Below are 23,473 nucleotides of genomic sequence, written 5' to 3'. Positions count from 1 at the left end.
GGCTCAAAAATGCCGTTACCGTTAATACTTTGGTTCAAAAATGCCCTTAAACTATGTGAAAGGAACAAAAATGCCCTCCCTTTATAGTTTGGCTAAAAAATGCCCTTACCGTCAATACTTTGGTCCAGAAATGCCCCTATAGTTACAAAATGGGTCAAAAATGCCCTTTTCCAAATAAATATATATTTTTTCTTTTTAAACACATCTTCTTCCTAATTAAAATATTATTAAAGAATACTATTCTTGTTTTCTTTCTTCTAAAATCACTTTAACAAATAAAAAGGTAGGAAATATTTTTTTTCTTCTTAATCTCATTTTATCAATTAAAATAGAATAACGTCATGTACCCTTTGGACATATAATATATGTCATATATAAGATTATAGTATATCCATCATTAATTTATATTTATATAACGATAAAAAATAAGAAATATTTTCATTTTTTATTTTTTCTAAATTGAAGTAGGATAAACATTTGCTAATTTTTTTAAAAAAACATTATTAGAAAAGAATGTATTAAAAAAAATATTTATTTGAAAAATGAGCATTTTTTACCCATTAAATAACAATAAGGGCATTTTTGGACCAAAATATTAACGACAAGGGCATTTTTGGACCAAACTACAAACGGATGGCATTTTTGTTCCTTTCATATAGTTTAAGGGCATTTTTGAACCAAAGTATTAACAGTAAGGGCATTTTTAAGCCAAACTATAAACGGAGGGCATTTTTGTTCCCTTCACATAGTTTAAGGGCATTTTTGACCCTTTCCCAATTAAATATATTGTTGTTACTCTAATTTACTCCATCCATTGTAGTTTGGGACTTAGACGAGTTTTTCTTTGAGTCATAGCGACTTTATGGCGATATTTTCATATGACTGTAAATATTTAGAATTGTCAATTATTGTGATTTATGGTATTTATTTTTTAAAATAGTATTTAAATATCAATGAGAATAGATTGTCCGTGTAGTATGCGAGAGTTATATTAAAGAATAACTAGTTATTATTAATAGATTATTTTAAAACTATGTGTATCTAAAAATTGCATTTACTTAAAAATGAAACATAAAGTTATGTGATTCATTAATTCGACGTATCAGAATATTTCGATTTCTTGTTCATTTGTAAGATTGCATCAGAGTTGAAATTTAATACTTTTTGTGAGATTCTCGTGTTTTATGAAAATAAATACAACTTTAAAAAAATTCAAATGGCATATCTAAACAAAATTTTAACTTCAAAGCAAGTTCAAACGCACTAAGTAAACCCCGCTACTCTTCAGGTGTGCACTGAGTAAACCCGCTCTGATGTAATAATGTCATACATGCCTATTACATTAATCACACAGTACTGGAAATTTTTAGAAAAAGTTCATCTATGGAATATACTTCAATAAGAAAATAGAAACATATAAAAATCACCATAAATAACCTTGGATAGTTTTCTCATATTTCTAAAAGAGTACAAACTCATGTGGAATATAGTGTACAAATCAATGGTGGAGCTCTCTTCCACCCTCAAATCCTAAAACAAAGAAAAATTCATCTTCTTAGCATATGGCAAAGCAGCAGCTGTAGAACTCTGTATAATGTATAAGTCATATAGTATCTCCATGGATCAAAGATTTCGCGATATTACTCATGTAGTATTTTGCATCATTTGGCAACTCGCGCTCCTTTGATGGCAGATGGAGAAGAAGTTTCAAGTTTCTACACCAGTAGTTTGCGAGTTAAGGTATATCAAATTTGAGCAAAAAGAATTTCATTCCATGTATCTGGAACACCTGGTAAGCACCAATGTAGACAATCCTGGACTCCTGGTGTTGCTTTGATGCTGTATCGAGATATATGACCTTCATCTCTCAGCTGGGATAAAGCAGTGATGTCCAAAAGCTTAACGTCTGTTCCTCTTACAGCATGTGCTGCATCATAGTCACTTGATTCGTCTTGTAAAACCTCCTTCCCCTCGGAAAGTGGAGTAGTGTTGTCACATGTACCTCCTGTGTTCCAATCTCCGTTAAAGAAATGTCTGGGGGATATAGTCCGATAGAATGCTTTTACATGAGGGTATTTTGGCAGCTGTGAGTTCACCCAATTGACAATACTGTGAATTGTGAAATTCTTGGCACCACCAATTGTCGCAATCTTCCTGTTTGTATTAGGAACACCGCCCACATACATGACCCACCGGTTGGCCTTAAGCTTTCCTCTATTCCAATGGTGTCCTGTGTTTAGAACAAGGACATCGAACCTTGGAAGGAAATGACTCAAAAATGCTGGAGGACGGTCCAGATGCATGGCGTAATCAGTAGCAGGGTCGGATGGATTTATGGGTGTCAAGTCACAGAGACTAGCAGACCAATAATAAAGAATAGTTGTTTTGGTGTCTGGAAATCGAAAAGCCCATCCATCAGGTCGTGCAGAACCACGAGATTGCACAAGACCATATTCATGCCCCACATCAAGAACATTAGGTCTATCATTTCCACCAGTAATCATACACATAAGTGACTGAAATTGCTGTCTACCAAGCGAATCCCCGATAAACGCCAGAGTTTTGTTTTGCATCCTGGATGCACCATCAAATTTAGTGAATCTCTTACATGTAGAATAATCAAATCCAAATAATTTCACCTCAAGGAAGAGAGACAGAAATGCTAAGTAATAGAAATAACCTTCCGAAACTGTGAAAACATTTTTCATGATTTGCATGTCTAAATGCGCAAGAAAAGGGAGGACGACAAACCACAAGACACGAAGATAGCTCTACCGTAACAGATCATACATTTCAGGTTTAACATACATTATAATATTTTGATTAAGCCAAACGCCCATCTTATTAGCCTTGGAAAAATAACCGACGGAGTGAAGGTAGACACTACTTGAGTTGTGCTAGAAACAAATAAAGAAAAGGTTTTCATACAGTTAATAAAGAACTTTTTGTTTCTTTTGAGACCACATCTCAAACTTGAATTCAAGGATCACAAATAAAGACTTCATAAGAAAAATAATGCTACCTTTTCAGAAATTTAACACCGGTAAACTCTTCCATCTCACAATTTTTGGGTCGCCAACGTAACTTTTCGTATTCAAAATCTGTACGTTGTGTCAAGCGACAAGCCCACATAGATGACAACCATTGCTTGCAGCCAAATCCAGAATATAAAGGTCTGCTATCATCTATGACCCATCTGCCTTTAGCAAACTTGCAATCTGAAAACAAGGCTTATCATATTACAGAAGACCCAAAGAAAGGGATATCTCAAGAACTGGTAGACAAATTCTCAGTTAAACAATATCAATAATAACATGGTCGGAGAAAATAACAAAGCAAATCAGTGATTAGATAAATAAGGATAAAAAAGGAAAGATAGGCCACCTTGTCTTTCCGGGGTTGCTGTAAAATTTTCACTATGTTCACCCCCAGAACTCACAGCAGTGGAAACGTCAATTTCCTGCTCTATTAAACCTGTTTTTTTGTCTGAAACATCTTTTAAATCTCCTTTTTCAGTGAAATTCAGAGCAATACCTGCACTGCCAAAAAAAACTATTAAAATATCAAAAAGTAGAGAGTAGAGTCGGTTAACTTTAGTAGTAGCTCAGAATAAAATGAAAGAGTACATTCACTTGAGCACATCAAGACGACCCTGTGAAAGTAATCCATTATATGCCATTTTCATGAGTTAAATGATGCCTCTAATTCATCAAGATTTAGGTACTTTGAGATGAGGAAATTATGATGTCCCGAAACAACACTTACCTCCTATTCCTTCATGAGTAATCAATTCTTCAGTCACCTTAATCACTGGTGAAGAGTTTGCATAAGTAGGATATTTTTCAGATTCAAAGTTAACACTGTCTTCTGATTGCTCCGATCCGCTTCCTTCTCCCAAAGCTTCTTCATCTTTCACTCTAAGATCTGCCAGAGAAGAGAGTCTAATAAGTAACTCAACAGGATCCTGCAACATGTCCACCAGGGAGTTGAGTCCTAAACTCCTAATTCAGAATAGTGCCTTTATTACTTAAAAAGTAGTTGCGGAAATACACGAACTAGACCATTCTCCAAGGAGATAAATAGTTGAGAACAAAAAACTACTGCTTAGCAAAATGCATCTAGATTAACAAAGTCAGCAGTATGTCCACCATAAAGTAAGATCACTGCGGTAAAGATCCAGCCAGACTGACAAAAGGTGTATGCATTAGAGACTCCATGTCCGCCAGGTAAGAATGTATCTTAAAATCACATAAAAAGAGGGTACGTGTTCACTTCAAAGTTCAAAGAATGCTAACTAACAATTTAGACAAGCTTTCTTCATAAGATATCCTCACAACAAAAATGGTTGCTACAACTACACTGGTGTTTTATGCAAACTTAGACCCATAAATGCATCTCAACTAAAGAAAGACTTATTTCACTCAAATGATATATAAAATGGTTGAATCATTAATGAAAGGACTTCTTCATTTTGCATGAAAATGTTCCTAACCCAAACAACAAAGAGCTCCAATGTAAAATACTACCATAATCTTTAAATTTGATGAAGATATTAACTAACCCGTAACGTAAAAATGAAAAGACAACTATGGTATGTCAGAGGGTTTCTGCAAACCTGGAGAGAGCTGCAAGACATGATTCTGAGGTAGTACTGAAGAAGAAAGAAATAGGCTTTTCACATATGCCAAAAGAAGAACAGAAGCACACACGAATCCGATAAGGATGAGAGAGATCTGTGACACCTTCAAACCTCCCTTCATCCTTGAAGCTTAGGGATGTTTGGACTTGAACTCATTCCACCACAATGGACATTATTTTTGCTTCAGAGCAACATCTGCCAATAAGTGAAAGGAAAATGATTGAGGCAAAAACAAGAGTGCTGTTTCTGGTGTAAAAAAAGTGCAGTTGGAGATTCACAGGCACAAATCTTGATATGAACCACAAACCAGACACTTATAGAACGCAGAAAGCCACCTTCGACAAATTATAATGGACAACAATACTTAAAAACTACTATAACTCTCAAATCAGGAAGTAGGCATCTTTAGGAAACAGCATCAAATAGTACTCCTATTCTATCAAAAATAGCTGTCTTCCATAAGCTTCCTTCTCGAGATGTGAGAGCATAAGATGCTGATCCACTAATTAGAGACAAATTATACAATTTTAACTAATTGAGTCCAAGCACAACAAAGAATCATCCAATACTTAAAAGTCCAACCCTGTTAACAGACCCTTTTTCGTTCCTTCACTTTATCTTATGAAAATAAAACATCCTGCCTTCACCCGTTATCCCAATCAATATATTTCCGTACTCAGTCCAACCCCAACTCTAAAGACTTCACGGTTCAGTAATGTCCTGCAATAATAGATAGTTTCCAGCAAAACCATGGACGGATAACAATAATGCCATTGCTTCTTCCTACTTGCCACCTTCAACTAAAGATTGGGCCAAATTTTATCTTTGCAGCAGATCCATCCTGCTCGCTATTATTTTCTACCTGGTGAACGAATCCTAAAAATTAAAGTAACATTAATATTACTGCAAACTATGTTGCTTGGACTCTCCAAAATTTTTGCCACACCGTATCAGATTCTCCAAAATACAGTACTTTTGGAGTATTCAACACACACACATCAACATTTTTGAAGAGTCCGAGCAACATAGACTGCAAAACAAAGATAGCAGCTTTACCAACATGAAGGAATTATAACAATAATTAAATATAGAGCAGCGCCAGCCGCCAGACGGATGAAGGGATTAAATTGAAAACCCTGTACCCAGAATATTTAATTTACCACAAAATCAAGTTACATAATTAAAATTCAGAGCACAAATATACAACAATTGGTTCTAATAATACTAGTAAAAATCAAAGATAGTAGCTTTGTGAAGTCTAGGGAGGGTGGTGCGTTCACAACCTCACCCAACCTTATGCAGGTAAAGAGGATGTTTCCGATAAACACTAGGCTCAACTAAATCATATCCAAAAAACAAGTACGTCAACCAAATAGAGTAGCAAACAAGCCATGCTGAAAACAATTACGAAAAGAACAAGTAGCAACCACAAAATGCAACACTAAAATTGAATAAAATCTTGAAATACCCAGTGTCTGGAATATGTTAAATCCAACAAAATCAGTAACAAAAACAATAATTCACAGCAGAAATACATAAAACAACATACCCAATATAGTCTCACAAGTGGAGTCTGGAAAGGTAGAGTATACGCAGACCTTACCCCTACTCCCTGTAGTAGATTTGTTGTTTCCAATAGACCCTCGACTGAAAGAGAAATCAGTAACCCCAATTCAGTAATGCACAAAATCTGTATAAAGATTGGATCTTTAAGAAGTTTAAAGGTAGCAAAAACAATCTGAATCAAATCAATTCTAAAATATCCCTGTACATAGATATAGCAATGTCACAAAACACCAAAATGATAAAAGAGTAGTGCTGTATTGAATCTAATTTATATACACGAAATGCATACCTAAAAACTGGATGAATTTGAACCTGGAAAACGTAGGATTGATGTTGGAGAAATGATTTAGGAAGGGAATCAATAGATTAAATTGTGTAAGAATGATGAATTTGGGTTGAAAAACATAAGAATCACTTCAAGAACTTAGAGAAAAAATGGGCTAGATGAGGTGCATGAAGTGTAAGAGAAGAAGAGGACAGGTGTGGGGGTAAGGGTGGAGGTGGGGTTAGTGTGAAAATGATACTAATGCATTAACCACATGGATTATGGCGCGGTAGTGAGATTACTCCACCTTGATTATATGTTTCATGTTTGAACTCGGATATGAAAAAATCTTGAGAAAGTGTCATTTTTCAAATAGACTCTGTAAATACATGATTTGAATTTAGTTGGTCTGAATTTGATCTTTAATATGCATTTTAAATGTCGGGTAGAAAATCAGAAAAAAAAAATACTAATACAATATTTTTATTTTTCCACACTGAAATTTAGTGTTCAATATTCATACTAAAGCTTACTAATTTATTTTGCGAAAGCATTTTTAATAGAATAATTCTTTCATACTTGGACTCAAAAGGCTTTCAAGTTTCAAATATTTTAGGAATAAGGGTCTGAAAAATATCTCAACTTTGGTCGAATTTGCTGTTGCGATACTAAACTTTCATGAGGACCTATTACCTCCCTAGACTATTTAATACCGTATTTTAAACATATATATTTGTCCACGTGGACATAAAAAATAATGCAAAATTATAAATAGTAATGTGTCCACGTGAGCACATATATACCTTTAAAATACACTATTAAATAGTTCAGGGGGTAAAAAATACGGTATTAAATAGTCTAGGGAGGTAATAGGTCCTCGTGAAAGTTTAGTATCGCAACAGCAAATTCGACCAAAATTGGGGTATTTTTCAAACGCTTATCCCAATATTTTTTTTTTTATAGATTCAAAAATATATGACTATTACAAAAGTAGTTGAAATGCGGTGCAATTGTGCTTAGTATTTTAATGAGTAGTTTTTTATATTTGTCTATGTGCGGTCCATTTGTAGATCTCATGTACTTTTTTTAATATATTTTTTATTTGATATTTGAAATTTATAATAGAGATTCAATTAAATTTGTATTATATATTATAAGGTTCATTTGAGAATATCACTTTCAATATGATTTTATCCACTCTTTTGATTTTAAAATTTTATTCTTACTTTAAAAAGAATTTAATTATAATTACGTAAATATCTAAAATACGATTTAAATAACAAATTAAATAAATAATCTTAAACTATCTATCAAGTCAACCATTAATATTACGTGAATTAAGAGGGTGGGAGTAACATTTATGCTTTTATGAATGTTCATTTTGATTTGGTCACCCTCTTGTGTTTTTTAAAAGAAGGTTTGCTTGATATGAAATATTATATTAAATTTTGATTAATGTGAATTCTCATGGTATAAAGTTTATTTAAAGATTTGAAGATCTGAATTTGAAATATTTAGTAAGATTTATTTAAGAATTTGAACATCAGACATCTAAATATAAAAATATTATTTAAATACATAATTTAATTTTAATTATACATTAATACATATCTAGACACCTTAATTCGTTATCACTGTATCAGTTAAATATTCGAACTTGTAAAATGATCATCTAGATACCTTCAAAATTTATATGTCATGTTTAATAAAGATGAGTTGGACTGTTTAATTATCAATTGCGAACAAATTAAAGTGTCTAGATATACACTATTAAAATTACAATGTTTATTTGTGACTTGCCAACTAAGACCAAGTTTAAATGGATGATTATGCATGTGCCTATTTGAAAACATAAAACACAGGATAGATATTAAATAATTTCGAAAATAATAGGGATAAATTTGGTCCTTTTTTGTTTAGAAAAAACTTAATATATGGTTAGACTCTTACAACTTGTTTGGATGATTGTTAGTCATTACATGTTGTATTGTATTGTATCGTTAGTTTGAATATTATATTTGTTTTGATTGTTATTTAAATTTCATTTTATCTTATTGTTTAAATTCATCGTTAAGTAATAACAAAAAGTCTCATGTTGTGTAATAATCAATTTGGTGTGATCGCCGATACCTTAATATTTTCTTCTCATTTTATTTTTACTTATTATTTAATAATCTTGTTTTATCCTTTATTGTACCTTTTCATAGTATATTTATCTCATAACTTACTCTCTTTTTTTTTAAGGTTTATCATTCAAATTGTTAATGTGTGACATTACGTGACAACGACAAATGGTACAATCTATCTACGTGATGTTTTTATTAAAGTAATATATTACATACAATACATTATGAAATGATTGGTAACAACTATCCAAACAATTTGCTAAACTTGTCATGATATTTCATTCAGATACTCAAATTTACATGTCAATTGAGCACATCAACTACTAATACAGTGTTTCAGTCACACACTTTCGATTTTAATTATTCTTTTTTGTGTGGGTGCTCTAATTCGTCTATTCGATAGTTAAGTTAACCACATCAAATATATCATGTTTTTGAATTATACACATTCACCTCAATAAGTTGTAAACTCCCAACATTTTCTATTTGAGATTGATGCTCCTTTAATTACACGTTCTCCTCAATAAAACGTAAAACTTCTATCATTTTCTATTTGAGGTTGACGAATGACACATATGATCGAAAAAAATGATATATTATATGGTCAACTTAACTAACTAATAAATGAACAAAAACATGTATAATACATATTCGATTAGACAAACAAGACTTAAAGAGGGTATTTTCGTAACTTCAATAGACACCTCAGGAACAAAGCTTCCTCTTCTTCTTCTCCACGAAATCTACCATTTCTTATACTGAAAAAAAACCCTAAATCAGTTCGACAAAAGTTTTCAGATCGAACTGAGAAAATCAAACCGTAGAATCGAACAATGAGTCGAGGAAGTGGAGGCGGATACGATCGTCACATTACGATCTTCTCACCTGAAGGTCGTCTCTTTCAAGTCGGTAAGCATTTTCATTTTTTTCTAATTTTTCTTATAACTCGATTTGAATTTCGGAACTAATAAGTGAATTTTCTCCAGTTTAATCGTATTTTTTTTTGATTTTGTGTCATTTGTGATAAGTTTTAGGTTTTTTGTTACTTTTTTTTTGTGTGAACAGAATATGCGTTTAAGGCTGTGAAGGCAGCTGGAATCACATCTATTGGTGTCCGTGGAAAGGATTCTGTTTGTGTTGTTACTCAGAAGAAAGTCCCTGTAAGTGTCGATATTTGGTGCAATTTGTAAATCATTAGTGTTTTTGCTCTGTTGAGAGGCTTGTAGGTCTGTAAGGGAAAGTGAGAGGCTTAGGGAGCCTCTAGTGTTCTAGAGCTCCTAATTTGTGATCAGGGAGAATGTTTTTAGTATTCCAGTGAAATGGGCTTGAATAAAGCAGAATAGATATGGAGGATTTATAAAAGGATTGAATCTTAGTTGTTTGACTTTGTTTGTGTTGTTGCTCTGAATAAAGTCACTGTAAGTTCAATTTTTGGTGCAATTTGTAAATCATTAGTGTTTTTGTTCTGTTAAGAAACTTGTACGTCGGTGTACAGAAAAGTGAGAGATTTAGAGAACCTCTAGTTTTCTAGAGCTCGTAATTTGGATCAAAAGACTTATTCCTGTGAATTGGGCTTGAATAAAGAAGAATAGATGTAGAGGATTCATGAAACCAGCCCCAGCTAATTTGAAGTTGAAGCTTAGTTGATCAATAGTATCGTTGTATTTTCCACCCGATGTATGATTACTGATATAGCAAAGGTTGGGGGAATTGTGAGAAAAGGACACCATTGTTTTGAATAGATTGATCATATAGTGTTGTAGTTTGTTCTGGTATATCCTATTTATGTTGACTTGATGTTCCTAAAAGTAGACCCGTAATTTTGGAAATTGTGAGTTACATGGAGTTTGAAGTTTTGTGTATTTTGGCTGAGCAGGACAAGCTATTGGATCAGACCAGTGTATCCCATTTGTTCCCAATTACCAAGTATCTTGGACTATTGGCTACTGGCATGACAGGTTTGCACTCTTTTATGGGGTTCAAGGAGTATATGGCAAATGATGGTTTTAATCTTTTTTTGATAAACTATCAGTTAATAAAGATTCTTTATATATCTATCCACTTTTTTCTCTGCAAGCAACAGTAAACATGTTGATTTATCTTCCTTTTTGTGATAATGCATATTGTGGCAAAAATGTGAAAATTTGCACTCTCAATTTTCCAGTATGGATGCCTGCCAATCTCTTTTAGCATGGTTGCTTTGCCCCAATAGAGAACACTTCACAACTGAGGCTATTGATTTAATTTTATGAACTAATTAGAGACAACTTTGAGTAAAAAAATAATTCACTTATCTTGTATTAGATTTATTTAGCTATGTATCATATTGCTTTCAATCTGTGACTATGAGAATAGGAACGCGTAGCTCCTTCCAGAGCTTATGATTCCATAATTTGCTTTGACTTGTCCTCAATTTCAGCTGATGCAAGAACTTTGGTTCAACAAGCTCGAAATGAAGCTGCTGAGTTTCGCTTTAAATATGGTTATGAAATGCCAGCAGATGTACTGTCTAAATGGTATTCCCTTTGCTTAATGATATTTTTCTCTATGTACTTGCCCAGTTAATACTGCAGAGTGCCATCCTCAATGGTCTTTTTCTAGGTTAAAAGGAAATGCAAACTTTTGGTAGGGCAGGAGCAGCTTATGATATGTCACATATCTTATATGATCTCTCCATCAACTTCTAATTTCTGAAGCTATCAAATGTTTAGTTATTTATTAGAGGAAGCAAGTTAAATAGATTGAGAATATTATAAATGCTCTTTAGTTGGCACTATGTAAATACATCAGCTAGAATGCATAACAGATAAAAGTACATATGCGAGAGGAATATCCAGCTTTAATTTAGCAGTGATATTATATAATGATCTGTAGAGCATGTATTTTCAGGATTGCAGACAAGTCCCAGGTGTACACACAGCATGCCTATATGAGACCCCTTGGAGTAGGTTTGTTGCTGGCCCCTTTGATTCTTGTGAAGCCTCTCCCACTTTTTTTTGTTGGTGAGGAAAGAGGGGAATGCATTTCTGCGTCTACATTTTTATTCATTCTTCTTTTGTCTCTTCTTTGATGCATAGTTGCTATGATTTTGGGCATCGATGAGGAGAAAGGCCCCCAACTCTTCAAATGTGACCCCGCTGGTCATTTTTTTGGTCATAAGGTATTTGTTGAATTTGATTTTCTTTTCTGAATAAAAGCTGATTCAGTTTTTCCTGCTTATGGGTAGCCATTTGGTGATTGCCTTCCCATATCTCTCAAATTTACAACATTGAGTGGCATCTTTCTTTTTTCATACCAATGTACCATAGCCTCGAGCTACATCAAATCTTTTCTAACCCTATTGTCCCACTGTCTTCAATCATGTTCTAGCACCACTTTGTAGCTTAGTTGTACACAGAACATAAACCAACCAGGTGGTTTGAACCCATTGATGGTTCAAGTGGCACATTAAAATTCTAATCCGAAAAAATCCTACTATAATTCATTCTATTTAAAAGTATGTAAAATCCTGTAATTCAAAGGATGATTTTACTTTGGATCTGAAAACCTGATTTAGATTTTGTAAGGAAATTGATGATATTTTACTATTATCACCCATCTTTTTCAATATGAATTGAAGCATGCACATGAGAAGATTTCTGGATGAGTTGAAAGGTAGATGCTAGACTTCATGATTCCCTGCTTTGCTTTTTTAATATTTAATCGGTGCTTACACTGACCTTATAAGACCCAGACGTATGAATACCATGTTGTATCCAGTAATTACTAGCAAACGGTGATCGCTTCCTTTGGATATGCTTCCATAATATCTTATATTTACAGTGTACGAGAGGACATTGAGGGCTTTTAAGTCTCGTTTTGAGTTTCTTTGGAAGTATTGATACTTTGAAGGCTTTTCTTCTTGTTTATGACGGTATTACATTTATTGACCTTGGTTGCAGGCTACAAGTGCTGGATCTAAAGAGCAAGAGGCAATTAACTTTTTGGAGAAGAAAATGAAAAATAACCCTGCTTTCTCCTATGAGGAAACTGTTCAGGTAAAAAGGGAAGGGTGTACACAGATGTGGTTTAAGGCTTTTATTATCTTTCTGTTGTTCTGTTCGTCACTGTATATTCTAGCAAAAGACTACACAATTTATCATCTTATTGTGTAATTGACTACGGAAATTTTGATTAAAAAATAGAACTTGAGACTTGTTATTGTTAAATTTAAGATTTTAAAGTTGATATAACCTCCTAATAAAATATGGAAGCGGCTTTCTCTATCATTTACCAGCACAGGTAAATGGATTTTTTGTTGAAGCCTTAGAACTCTTAATTTGGCTAGTGCTTACAGTTTTGCAGATGTTTGAAATAAATTGTACAAGCTCTACATTTGATTGTGATCGAGCACAATTTTATTTGTCAAGTTTTCAGAATATTGTGTTCATGTACTTTTTAGAATTCTGTGTGTATGAGGTTTTTGAAGTTCAGAGGATGCACTTTACTGTTGCTGATACATTATTTGTTGTTCTGCAGACCACTATTTCTGCTCTTCAATCTGTTCTGCAAGAGGATTTCAAGGCCAGTGAAATTGAGGTAATTTGTTCTTTCCACATATTATCCGCCATTGGTTATTGCAGTTATTACTTTATTATTACCTATGTTGATCACCTCTCGAGTGGAAGAGGAAAAGGAGAGGAGGGGGAGCGCAGTGATTTTTGCTATTCCGTGGTTTTTCTTCAAAGGAGTCATTTCTTTTTCTTGTTTGGGGATTGATTACTTTATGAAATACTTGAGTTGCACCTGGGAATGTTACCACCCCACAACCACAAGATAGAGATGAGACCTTTATCACACAATTGGGTTGACCTTTATCGTCTTAGGTGGGATTGTAGTGCAATCATTTCCCTGCTTCGTCTCATAATGTCTTCTGGTCTTTGGCAGGTTGGTGTTGTGAGGAAAGAAGATCCCGTCTTTAGAGTGTTAACTACTGAGGAAATCGACGAGCATTTAACAGCCATCAGTGAGCGTGACTGATTAGCCACATGATACAGTCTGTTTTCAGTTAGAAATGTATGCTTTGCTATCAAGACTTACAAAAGATCCCATTTGATTGTTAGTTGCTATCAATCCTTCTACATATGCTGATAATGAGTTTCTATTTGTCAAATGTAACATTTCTTGGGATCTTAGTTTTAGCAAAATGTTTGAATCCTTCAATTACTATCTATCTATCTATGGTCTTTTGTACTTTGATTATCATACTATTTTATTATAGTTATTGTCCCTTTTTTTTCCCCTCTAAATTGCTATGTCATGCTTTCTATAGTATTTTACGATGATTTCTTCACTTTCATTATTTCCTTTTTGATGTGCTTTTCTTTGAGTTGAGGGTCTTATCAGAAACAATTTCTCTACCTCCCAAGGTAGGGATGAGATATGCATATACACTCTAGACTCTATAACTCTATTTGTGAGATTATATTTGGTATGTTGTTTGCCGAGTGTTTCACATGTTTTATATCTGTATAAATTTATTTTGTAAAAATATGCAATTTTATGTTCTTACACTAGCCGATGCATCTTTTTGTTCATCGGGTTCTGAATAAATTATTTATACTTGCTAAATGAATTTCTCGATTTTGTTGAATTAATGAACTTCTATATTGTGGCAACTAGAGGTTATATTCATCTCTTTTAGCACTCTTATTACATTCAGTTTGAGATGAAAGGACATCAGATAGTCTCATTCAAACAAAGAAAGATGGGTAATGGACTCTATCCAAGATTGAGACAACATAGGCGAAAGGGGCTAGCCAAAAACATAAAAAATACATAGATAAACACTCATTTTCATTGAATACAAAAGTACGTACGTAATTGAATACATAAAGTAATTTAAAGATTGTAATGAAACAATATTCTCATCAATTCTAAATGATGAAGTTGATTATGACAAGAATCTTTCATATAACTTTAGGAATAATTAATAAGTGGTGACCATTTTCTTATTTGCCACTACACATAGAGAAAAAAAGATTAATTAATTAGCATCTTGTAGATCCTTCATATATGTAATCAAGAATTGCAATCACTCCAACAACAAAGGCTTGATCTATTCCTGCCTTAATAGTCAATGTGTACACATCTTTGTTTGGCATCACTTGTTGTAACTCTTTCCTAGCTCCAACCTGCATAGACTATAATTATTTTTACTATTTATAAAAGGATATAATATACCTTATTAGTTTAAGTTATATACACTACCGTCTAAGGAGTGGCCAGCGATAACATGATTCTCATACCAAGGGAGTTCATCATTTGTTATACATAATGTGAGTTTTTGATAGAGGGGTTCGACTCATGAATTTCCTTCCTCCTCTCTAGTTCCGTCCATGAGTATAAGGATTTTTTATATCATCAAGTAATTTTTATCTTATACAAGGTGACATATCTTATTTTCAAGATTGCAAACTACATATTTAAAAAAAGTTTATCAGTAGATATCTTTAAGCAATCGAACAGTGCAAAAGATAATATATTATTGTTAGTGTAACGATTTTTCTCACTTTTATGTTTGTTTTTCCAAGTTCTTGAAAGAACCAATAATAGATCATATACCCATTGGGACCTTATCTCTATCTTGAAAGAGATAGAGAGATTGTTTTCGATAACACCCTTAAAGTTCTTGAAAGAACGTCTTAAAAAGCAAAAATATACTTTATACGAAAAACATGTCACCATTCAAAATGAAATTAATTATTTACCTTTGCAACTACATTGCCATTGGAGTCAATAATGCTACAAGCTCTATCAGGGAAAAAACCAGCAATTTGAAAATTCTTGTGATTTTTGTAGTCATTTGATTCAATTGAAATCTTGATTGGCATTTTCTTGAAGAAACAAGAATTATTGGGCTCTTTCAAGCAAAATACCAACTTTTCAGAACCTTCAAAATCTTTACTATACCCCTTCCATTTCTTTTGCATGCTTAGTGCTTCAATTACTCCTCCCTGAAAAATTGAAAGGTATGAATCCATCGCGAATTCGAGATTTAGAGTCAATTTACTTAAAATAAGATAATTTATCATATGAATATACGTTGTAGACCTTTTTCCTATATGATCAGTTTAACTTCTAGAAACTTACCATACAATAGATCTTTTATGCTATCAGGTTGAGAAAATAACTATATGTACGACGTACGTATATCCATGAAAAGTGAGATTAGTCTTATAAAAAATAAGACATGTCATTAAAAAATAATAATAGATTAGTCTTATGGAAAATAAGAAAGATCATCTAAAAAATAACTATACACGTGTTTATTGTCCATAGGTTCATAAAAAGTGAGACTAGTCTCCTAGAAAATAAGGTTATATGTATGCATGCATGTGTATATATATAAGTAAATAATTTGAGGGGGGAGAGGGGGAGGGGGGAAGGAATATATCACATAAGTGAAAACATGCATACAACAATAATGACAACATAACCGGTAAATCCCACAAAGTAAAGTCTGAAAAGGGTAGAGTATATGTACATAGACCTTATCTTGCTTATAAGGTGGAAATATTGTTTTCAGTAGACCCTCGACTCAAGAAAAACTGGTGAAAACATGCATGATAATTAATGCATGTACTAATAATAACAAATATTACCTTTTTCCTAATAAGAAGCAAATCATGTCCATCACTATCTCTTAGAATAACTTGATCTTTTTTACCAAGAATTCCACATCCATCAACTTTGAAAACAACATTTTGTGTACAATTATTTGTGACTATAAATCCACCACCATTTACAACATGTGGACGACTTCTTACTACAAGAACAACCTCAGAATTTGAACAAAATACCTTACTAACAACAACAGCCATTTTGGAGACTTTTTTTTTGAGGTGATTGTGGTTGTTTTTGACAACAAAATTGATATAGTATGTGTATTTATAGGTTATAATATGTAGAGAGTGATTATTGAAAAAAAAATAATCAAAGTTTGGTAGAGTCTTGATTGACTTATTGTATCAACTTCAAGAATCTTCTTGACTATAACATGGAGTTTGAAAGTTTGTATTGCTTGTACCTTACACTACTAAAAGAACAAGAAGTCGCGAGGGATAAATTTTGTAGCTAAACGTTAAAATCTATCACTAATTCTATTTAGCGATTGTATAATTATTTAATGCAACATTTGGTAATTGGCGGGATCGTCAATTAATATTCACTTTTAAGTTCGTATAAAAATTTATGTATTATTTTATGCGAAATAAAATAGTACGAAACAAGTATATGCATGTATATTGGCAATATGCAAGGATCAAACTATTTAAAGAGAAGAATATAATGCACTTAGAGTAAGTAATTATGTAAAACAATATATATCCATTCATTAATAATCACCAAGTAACAATTTCTTTATTATTAATCACATATCTAAAATAACTAGTACATGAATCAAACAAGTCTTGCATATCCTTAATCAAATATTTTAGACTCGAATCTTGCTAGATACAAGGCCGTATTTAATGTTTAGAGAGCGCTTTATCGTCCAATACAAAATTAAATCTAAATTTAATCATATAGGCCCCAATATGAACACTGATCACTGGGTGATAAACCAAATAAAAAAAATGAACCAAACAAGTCAGCATGTCAATTAGTTTAATTAATTGAATGTCCTTCATAATCAATTCAAAAAAGGTATATATATTTTACTTTTCAAATTTAACCTTCTCATATTACTAATAATTGAATGTGCTTAACAAGCAATATTTCAAAAAGGGTATGTTTTCTTTTTTCTATGTTAACCTTATAATAGTAGTTTAAATATAATGAAATGACTTTTACAAGCAATTCAATAAAGGGTACTTGAACCTTTTGAAGTTTGGTTGCCTAATTGCTAATTATTTGTATGGGGGAATATTCTCAAATTGAAAATAGACCCTCTATATGTTTTCTTTATAGCTTGTGTGTATGACATTTCTTCAATAGGGGTAGACTTTTGTGGGTAGTAGAATCTTTATGACTTTGAATTGAAGTTATTTGCTATAATTGTTCTCTTTTTTATTTTTTTAAATAAATAAAACATAAATTTAATAGCTTTATTGTTCAGTTGAATTCATTATATTCGCCTAAAGTTATATAAATATATGCAATAAAAATATTTATAGTGTATGAATATGAAAGAGTCAAACTCATTTCGTATCCACTCTGACTCTTGAATTTGTTTTTGATTATAATAATATTAATAATAACCATATGTGCGCTAATTATCATTAGTGGAAAAATATTCTTCTAATTTCTAAATTCTTTGATTATTGGAAAATCTTTCCTAGAACTTTCCATTTTTTTATTTTTGGGTATATATTGGTTATATACTAAAATATTTGATAAATATCATCAAGTGTCGCTTTGGCCGAGTGGTTAAGGCGTGTGCCTGCTAAGTACATGGGGTTTCCCCGCGAGAGTTCGAATCTCTCAGGCGACGTTGTCTTTATTTTGGTTTTTGGTTTTCGATTCTTTCGAGCTGAGGGTCTATTGGAAATAGACTCTCTCTATCTACCTTTAAATTTTTTTTTTTTTTTGTTCTTCCGAACTGAGTAGTAAAGTAAGATTTGTGTATGCTCTAAGGTCGTGATAAGTGATAACCCACCTTGTGAGATGTTGGTCTATCTACCTCTTAGGAAGTGGTAAGATTTGTGTACAGTCTACCCTCCAGAAGCTCAACCTTACGGGGTTACAGTGGATATGTTATTGTTGGTTCTTCCTCGTTGGAGGAGTAGAAGTGTTGGTAGGACGTCATGAATGATCGACTCGTTGGCCTAATAGAATCTCACGAAATCTCTTTGGCGACATTTCCCTCTTTTTTTTTGGCTTTTGGTTCTTTCGAGGGTCTATCGAAAATAGATCTCTCTCTCTACCTTTAAAGTTTTTTGCTTTTTGGTTATAGACTCTCTCTATCTACCTTTAAAGTTTTTTGATTTTTTTGGTTCCTCCGAGCTGAGTGGTAAAATAAGATTTGCGTACGCTCTAAGGTTGTGGTAACCCATCTTGTGAGATGTTGGTCTATCTACCTTTTCGAAAGTCGTAAGGTTTGCATACAACCTATCCTCCACAAACTCCATATAGTGGGATTACACTGGATATGTTGTTGTTGGTTCTTCCTTGATGGAGGGGTAGAAGCATTGGTAGGACGTCATGAATGATCGATTCGTTTGCCTAATAGTCTCACGAAATCTTCCCTTTTTATCTTCAATTAGACAATTACATCATAAAATAACTTGTAAACTTTATTATGACCGTCTTGTCCCTGAATTCCATTCTTTTTGAGTTTGAGGTTGCAGAATGAGTTCATCAAGATTCTTTTTATCGACATATCTTTGTTCTCGATACTTTGATTACTTTCATGTTTATTTTTATGAACCAATGAATATTATAATTTGATACATAATAAATTATATACATATTATTCTTTTATAAACAATCGAATAGGTTTGATGTTCGATAATCAATATCCCAGGAGGCAAAGAAGATTGTATTTATAAAACCTCTAGCTATCTGTTAAGTACATGACCTTTATAGCCATCTTCAAAAAATGAAGTTGCTACCCCTAAAAAGAAAGCCTATTTCGCAAGTGTTTTTCTAGAGGCGGAGTCAAAATTTAAGATCATGAATAATCAACCTTAGAGGTTGTTACCAATAGACCCTTGGCTCACAAGAAAAGAAGAGTTTGAAGAACAACTATACGAAAATAAGACGGCAAAAAAACATGATACAAAACAAATAGAGCAACAAATAGTAATGAACACCGAAGAACAAAGAAAATATGTGATTTCCAAATATGATTACGAATAAGATATGGTTAATCTCCAATCACATTTCATTCTTTTGAGGCAACCTAAAACAGACATGCGACAATTAAAAACATAGTTCGAGTCATTGCTTTGGATATTTGCAGAGCAAAAACGAAAGGAACATAAGGCAGCAGAATTGTTCTTTTCAATGTCGATGACAGAAAAACTGTAGTGACCATAGTTCCGAAGCTCCTCCCATTCACTGTACACCAACAGTAAATTCTAGTGACCGTACTTCTGAAACTCCCACTCGCTGTTATCTGAAAGAAAAAGCGCGTTATACTTGATTAGCAGGTAACATACAATGACAGGTTACGTATGCAGAGACAGCAATATATATACAACTTACCAAGTGGACACACTTGACGAGTTTTGAGCCACCTACTAATGCAATGGAAGTGGAATGCATGGTTGCAAACACCTGCAATGATCAACAGATATGGCAAAGAAAAATGATCTTCCAATAGCAGATTGCAATCCATATCCAAAATGGCGTAAACAGGTTTAGTGAGTGTAGAGTAACGTTTACGCCAACATTAATTTCATACAGTTAATAGAAAATGTAAATTCTTCACAGAGGAATATTTGACACTCTGTACCTTGTCAAGAGTATCTTATTTGTTATCTTCCAGATTCTTGAGGAAGGATGCCACAATTTTTATAGGCACAAATCTTATACCAGCTTAGAAGGGAAATAAACAAACTCATGTAATGACAAGTACCAATTGTCAATGATCCAAAGATATGTGCACAAGAGCTGGAGCAAATCCAATGTACATTCACCGCAATATAAACTTAACACTAGCTACAACGAAAGCCTTAAGGGAGAGGCATGATCTGAATTCCGAAGATCATTCTACCTTTTTGTGACTAATGCCTTATCAGTTTGCACCTCTATTGATTAGCATCTTATTCTACAAACAGTAGCAGCACTATAACACAATTATAGTAGACATTCCAGCCACCAGACTTCACTATAACACAATAATTTAATTGCAGAATTAATATTTTGGTTTTTTTTACTACAATTATATCTAGTAAGTCGCCGAAACTCAAGGGAAAGTTTAACATGGTTGTTAACATGGAAACATATAAGTGGATGACCGGCTGAATGATGTAAAGGTTAATACCATCAACACATGACTTGCATATCTCGAGCTACTACAATTTCAATTTTGACCAAATTGCAGGAGGGAGGTTATTTTCATACCATATGGTGATAAATGACGAGTAAAATCCCATTTAAAACAGACACAATCACTTTGACTTAAATTAGAAAATACAGCACAGTGAAAACACCATACTCATACGAAGAGCACTCTCATTTCAAGAATGGAAAGAACAATTTCTCAAGCTTGTAATCCTATGCTCCAGAAAAGTCCCAACTCAGTATTACGGTAGTTCTTACACAATGGAATGGCTCCGAGTTATCTATTTCTTCAGCAACCTTCAACCACGACCCTCCCCAATAACAAAATCCGAGGAAAGCAATATTCTCAAAAAAGAAAGAGGGGTTTTCTCAAAAGCGTGACCAGAAAAGGTTTTTTGTTTTGTTTTGAGGATCAAAAAAAGAAACAGAACGTTTTCATTATTATTCCAAGCATCAAAAGAAAGTACACTCCAGGCAACAAAAACTGTTAAAACAAAACAAAACAAAACAAAAAAAAATTCTTTTCTCAGAATAAAAAAAGGAGCTTTCTTCATTTTTTTCCCTAGTAACTACATGACTTCCTACTTCATCCATACTTTAGTAATATACTGATACTGGTATTTTTCTAATCATTTAGTTTCATGGTTAAAAAGGAGGATTTGCAATGCATAGGAGCGGGACTGTGGGTCATTCTGTTGGTTGATAGATCATAAGGGCAAGATACAGTGGGAGGAGATATAAGATACTAGTCATATAATATTCTGAACTCACTACAGCAGAACAACAAATGATCTTCCAGTTGCACCAGGAAAAAAAAGGAAGCACGAGGACAAGACAAAAGAGAGAAGATGAGGAGAAATAAAAGGTAAAATCATCGCAACTTCTGTGTGTGACAGAATATAAAAATAAACAAATAATCTTTTCATTAGAACAACCATGATAGTCAAGTCAAAATTGTAAATGCCAGAAAACAAAAAACAAAGCAAATGATCTCAACATGACACTAACTTCTTGTGTGTGGCAATCTCTTGTTTAGGCTTTGGTCCATCCAAAATATTCCTCTCTTTGAAAATTACAGGCTTTATCCCCTAAATAAACATAAAGGAACCATTTTATACTAGGAAAGCCTGAATTCACTAAATGGTTAATTTAATCTAATTTTCAGATTTTCCTTGTATTAATATACGAACTCTTATCCTAAAAACTTTCACCCATCAAAACTATACACCAAACACCCTTCATCACACAATTAACAACATGCAAACAAACACTAATCATCTACTCCAATACTGTCCAAGATAGTAAGGTACAACAAAACGCCTAAACACTAGGAATAAGGGAAATCTACTTTTCATAGCACTGAATCAAACACTTGATAATAACTGTATGGCTATTGACACGAATACATCTTTCTTATTATCTCAACAAATTGAGCAGAATCAAGTAGTTTTTGTCTAGACAAAATCTAAGGTGTCAAATAGTAATACACATAACATGCAGCAAAGAGTTGATAAAAGTTTATTACTATGCAAATTAATTTTATAAAAAGCATAAAAGTCACGCAAATTAACAAACTAAAATGTTAAATCGATATTCTCGCACATAACAAGAGCTACATACCCCAAGCAACTGTGCATTCCTCACTTGTTGCGCTAGCTTGATTAGCTTGACACTCGATACCTAATCAAATATTAGCATAAAACTTAAATCAACTATTAAGAAGATAAAAGATTTCATGATGATATCATACCAAAGAACAGGAAACAATAATTAAACAGTAGTGAAAAGAGAGCCAAAACTCACACAGATCCATGATGTGATTCCTACAGATGGCACAATTATCTACCACAATATCTGCAACCAGAAATCACAATTCACAAGATTGATTAAAGAATAAGAAAGATCACCCCAATGCAATTCAGACAATGTGCATGTTGAATAAAATTAAATTCACACAAAACAAAACAAATAAATACAATAATTGCATATTATATGCAACACAAAATCATGGAAGTACATAATTGCTCTTACATTTATAATATATTTGAATGTGAACCGGAAATAGTAACATAAGATGTACAATTTTTATTTGTAGAGGTAACAATAAGTACTACAAGGAGAACAGTACATTGAACACACTCAAACTTAAAGATAGATGGTAAATCGTCTGTAAACAGAACATCTATTATCAAAACACCTACTAAAAGAAGTTACAAATAACTTCAAATTGCTGTAAGCATCTTCCAGTCAATATTCTTTTCTAATTCCGATTCACGGATATCAACTACAAGCTCAGGTAACAAAACAACAATACCATTAGTACATTACTAACTTCATATTTTTGGACTAACATTCACCGCTAATTTCATGTAAGCCAATATACATAGAGCTGCTGTTTACGAATCAAAAACCTTACAAGCATCCATCATACATCCAATTTTTCAGCAGCGAGCATAGGCATATTCACTACCTTTGCCTCGAAAAAAGTACATATAGTTTAAACTTGAAAATTCCTAAACATATATTTACACTAAGTTCACAACATCATCAGCAAAAACTAGCAATAGTACTTCGCAATCACTGGTTTAAAATCTAAATAGATCACTGGATTCCGGTATTATAAATACAGCACAAAATCGTTAAATATACATAAAAAAATACGTATAAAAAATACGATGGAATTAATTAGGGTTAGAAATTCACCCCAAGCCCAGAGAGAAACAGCGTTCCACTTTTTGATCTCAAATCGCTTCGGCTTTTTGTTAGACGTTCCAGCTCCGGTTGAACTCTCGCCGGCGGGAACCATCGGCACGTCGGTATCCGGTGACGCCATTGAATTTTTAAGCTTCGAAGAGTTCACGAATTTTTCAAAATTATGGGGTTGTGCGT

At 33.0% G+C, this 23,473-nt stretch overlaps 4 protein-coding genes and 1 non-coding gene across 8 annotated transcripts; 2 read left to right on the top strand and 3 right to left on the bottom strand.

Moving 5' to 3' along the window:
* Positions 1-1,419: 1,419 nt before the first annotated feature.
* LOC125862228 (protein trichome birefringence-like 14) lies at positions 1,420-6,656 on the bottom strand. 3 transcript variants are annotated; one of them, XM_049542258.1, is made up of 7 exons: positions 6,495-6,656; positions 6,189-6,329; positions 4,616-4,834; positions 3,766-3,924; positions 3,385-3,534; positions 3,023-3,218; positions 1,420-2,574 (listed from the first exon to the last, which is right to left on the bottom strand). In XM_049542258.1, exons 3-7 carry the CDS (start codon positions 4,758-4,760, stop codon positions 1,746-1,748), a joined length of 1,479 nt encoding a protein of 492 aa, XP_049398215.1. In that variant the 5' UTR covers positions 4,761-4,834; positions 6,189-6,329; positions 6,495-6,656; the 3' UTR covers positions 1,420-1,745. The 3 variants fall into 3 exon arrangements, with proteins under 3 accessions (XP_049398215.1, XP_049398213.1, XP_049398214.1); XM_049542256.1 differs by having other exon boundaries at positions 6,189-6,286; XM_049542257.1 differs by lacking the exon at positions 6,189-6,329.
* A 2,640-nt stretch (positions 6,657-9,296) lies between these two features.
* Positions 9,297-13,834, top strand: LOC125862241 (proteasome subunit alpha type-6). The gene is made up of 9 exons (XM_049542272.1): positions 9,297-9,505; positions 9,662-9,756; positions 10,473-10,554; positions 11,016-11,112; positions 11,486-11,544; positions 11,674-11,756; positions 12,538-12,633; positions 13,115-13,174; positions 13,523-13,834. The coding sequence occupies exons 1-9, from the start codon at positions 9,430-9,432 to the stop codon at positions 13,613-13,615; spliced, it is 741 nt and encodes a 246-aa protein (XP_049398229.1). The 5' UTR covers positions 9,297-9,429; the 3' UTR covers positions 13,616-13,834.
* Positions 13,835-14,479: 645 nt separating this feature from the next.
* Positions 14,480-16,477, bottom strand: LOC125862242 (protein LURP-one-related 6). 2 transcript variants are annotated; one of them, XM_049542273.1, is made up of 3 exons: positions 16,240-16,477; positions 15,346-15,591; positions 14,480-14,778 (listed from the first exon to the last, which is right to left on the bottom strand). In XM_049542273.1, the coding sequence occupies exons 1-3, from the start codon at positions 16,456-16,458 to the stop codon at positions 14,626-14,628; spliced, it is 618 nt and encodes a 205-aa protein (XP_049398230.1). In that variant the 5' UTR covers positions 16,459-16,477; the 3' UTR covers positions 14,480-14,625. The 2 variants fall into 2 exon arrangements, with proteins under 2 accessions (XP_049398230.1, XP_049398232.1); XM_049542275.1 differs by having other exon boundaries at positions 14,491-14,769.
* Positions 16,478-17,986: 1,509 nt separating this feature from the next.
* TRNAS-GCU (transfer RNA serine (anticodon GCU)) lies at positions 17,987-18,068 on the top strand. The gene has a single exon. It is a non-coding gene; the product is annotated as a tRNA-Ser (tRNA).
* A 1,326-nt stretch (positions 18,069-19,394) lies between these two features.
* On the bottom strand, positions 19,395-23,473 carry LOC125862246 (RING-box protein 1a). The gene is made up of 5 exons (XM_049542279.1): positions 23,288-23,473; positions 22,388-22,438; positions 22,205-22,264; positions 19,784-19,855; positions 19,395-19,694 (listed from the first exon to the last, which is right to left on the bottom strand). Exons 1-5 carry the CDS (start codon positions 23,415-23,417, stop codon positions 19,657-19,659), a joined length of 351 nt encoding a protein of 116 aa, XP_049398236.1. The 5' UTR covers positions 23,418-23,473; the 3' UTR covers positions 19,395-19,656.

This window comes from Solanum stenotomum, chromosome 4, assembly GCF_019186545.1.
Source record: "Solanum stenotomum isolate F172 chromosome 4, ASM1918654v1, whole genome shotgun sequence".
Classification (NCBI taxonomy): Eukaryota; Viridiplantae; Streptophyta; class Magnoliopsida; order Solanales; family Solanaceae; genus Solanum; species Solanum stenotomum.
Note: the sequence above shows the minus strand (reverse complement) of the source record. Positions and strands in the feature narration are given on the sequence as shown.

What these genes read in the sequence shown, in the direction of transcription:
- LOC125862228 (XM_049542258.1), bottom strand. Translation starts at nt 4,760, where the DNA reads ATGAAGGGAGGTTTGAAGGTGTCACAGATCTCTCTCATCCTTATCGGA. An exon ending in TGTCTTGCAGCTCTCTCCAG is followed by an intron (nt 3,925 to 4,615) that starts GTTTGCAGAAAC and finishes CTTCTCTGGCAG; the next exon opens with ATCTTAGAGTGAAAGATGAA. An exon ending in TACTCATGAAGGAATAGGAG is followed by an intron (nt 3,535 to 3,765) that starts GTAAGTGTTGTT and finishes TTGGCAGTGCAG; the next exon opens with GTATTGCTCTGAATTTCACT.
- LOC125862241 (XM_049542272.1), top strand. Translation starts at nt 9,430, where the DNA reads ATGAGTCGAGGAAGTGGAGGCGGATACGATCGTCACATTACGATCTTC. An exon ending in GTCATTTTTTTGGTCATAAG is followed by an intron (nt 11,757 to 12,537) that starts GTATTTGTTGAA and finishes CCTTGGTTGCAG; the next exon opens with GCTACAAGTGCTGGATCTAA. An exon ending in TCAAGGCCAGTGAAATTGAG is followed by an intron (nt 13,175 to 13,522) that starts GTAATTTGTTCT and finishes GGTCTTTGGCAG; the next exon opens with GTTGGTGTTGTGAGGAAAGA.
- LOC125862242 (XM_049542273.1), bottom strand. Translation starts at nt 16,458, where the DNA reads ATGGCTGTTGTTGTTAGTAAGGTATTTTGTTCAAATTCTGAGGTTGTT. An exon ending in TGCTTCTTATTAGGAAAAAG is followed by an intron (nt 15,592 to 16,239) that starts GTAATATTTGTT and finishes TCAATTTTTCAG; the next exon opens with GGAGGAGTAATTGAAGCACT. An exon ending in ATGGCAATGTAGTTGCAAAG is followed by an intron (nt 14,779 to 15,345) that starts GTAAATAATTAA and finishes AAATAATTATAG; the next exon opens with TCTATGCAGGTTGGAGCTAG.
- LOC125862246 (XM_049542279.1), bottom strand. Translation starts at nt 23,417, where the DNA reads ATGGCGTCACCGGATACCGACGTGCCGATGGTTCCCGCCGGCGAGAGT. An exon ending in TGTTTCTCTCTGGGCTTGGG is followed by an intron (nt 22,439 to 23,287) that starts GTGAATTTCTAA and finishes TTCTGGTTGCAG; the next exon opens with ATATTGTGGTAGATAATTGT. An exon ending in GGAATGCACAGTTGCTTGGG is followed by an intron (nt 19,856 to 22,204) that starts GTATGTAGCTCT and finishes TGATCATTGCAG; the next exon opens with GTGTTTGCAACCATGCATTC.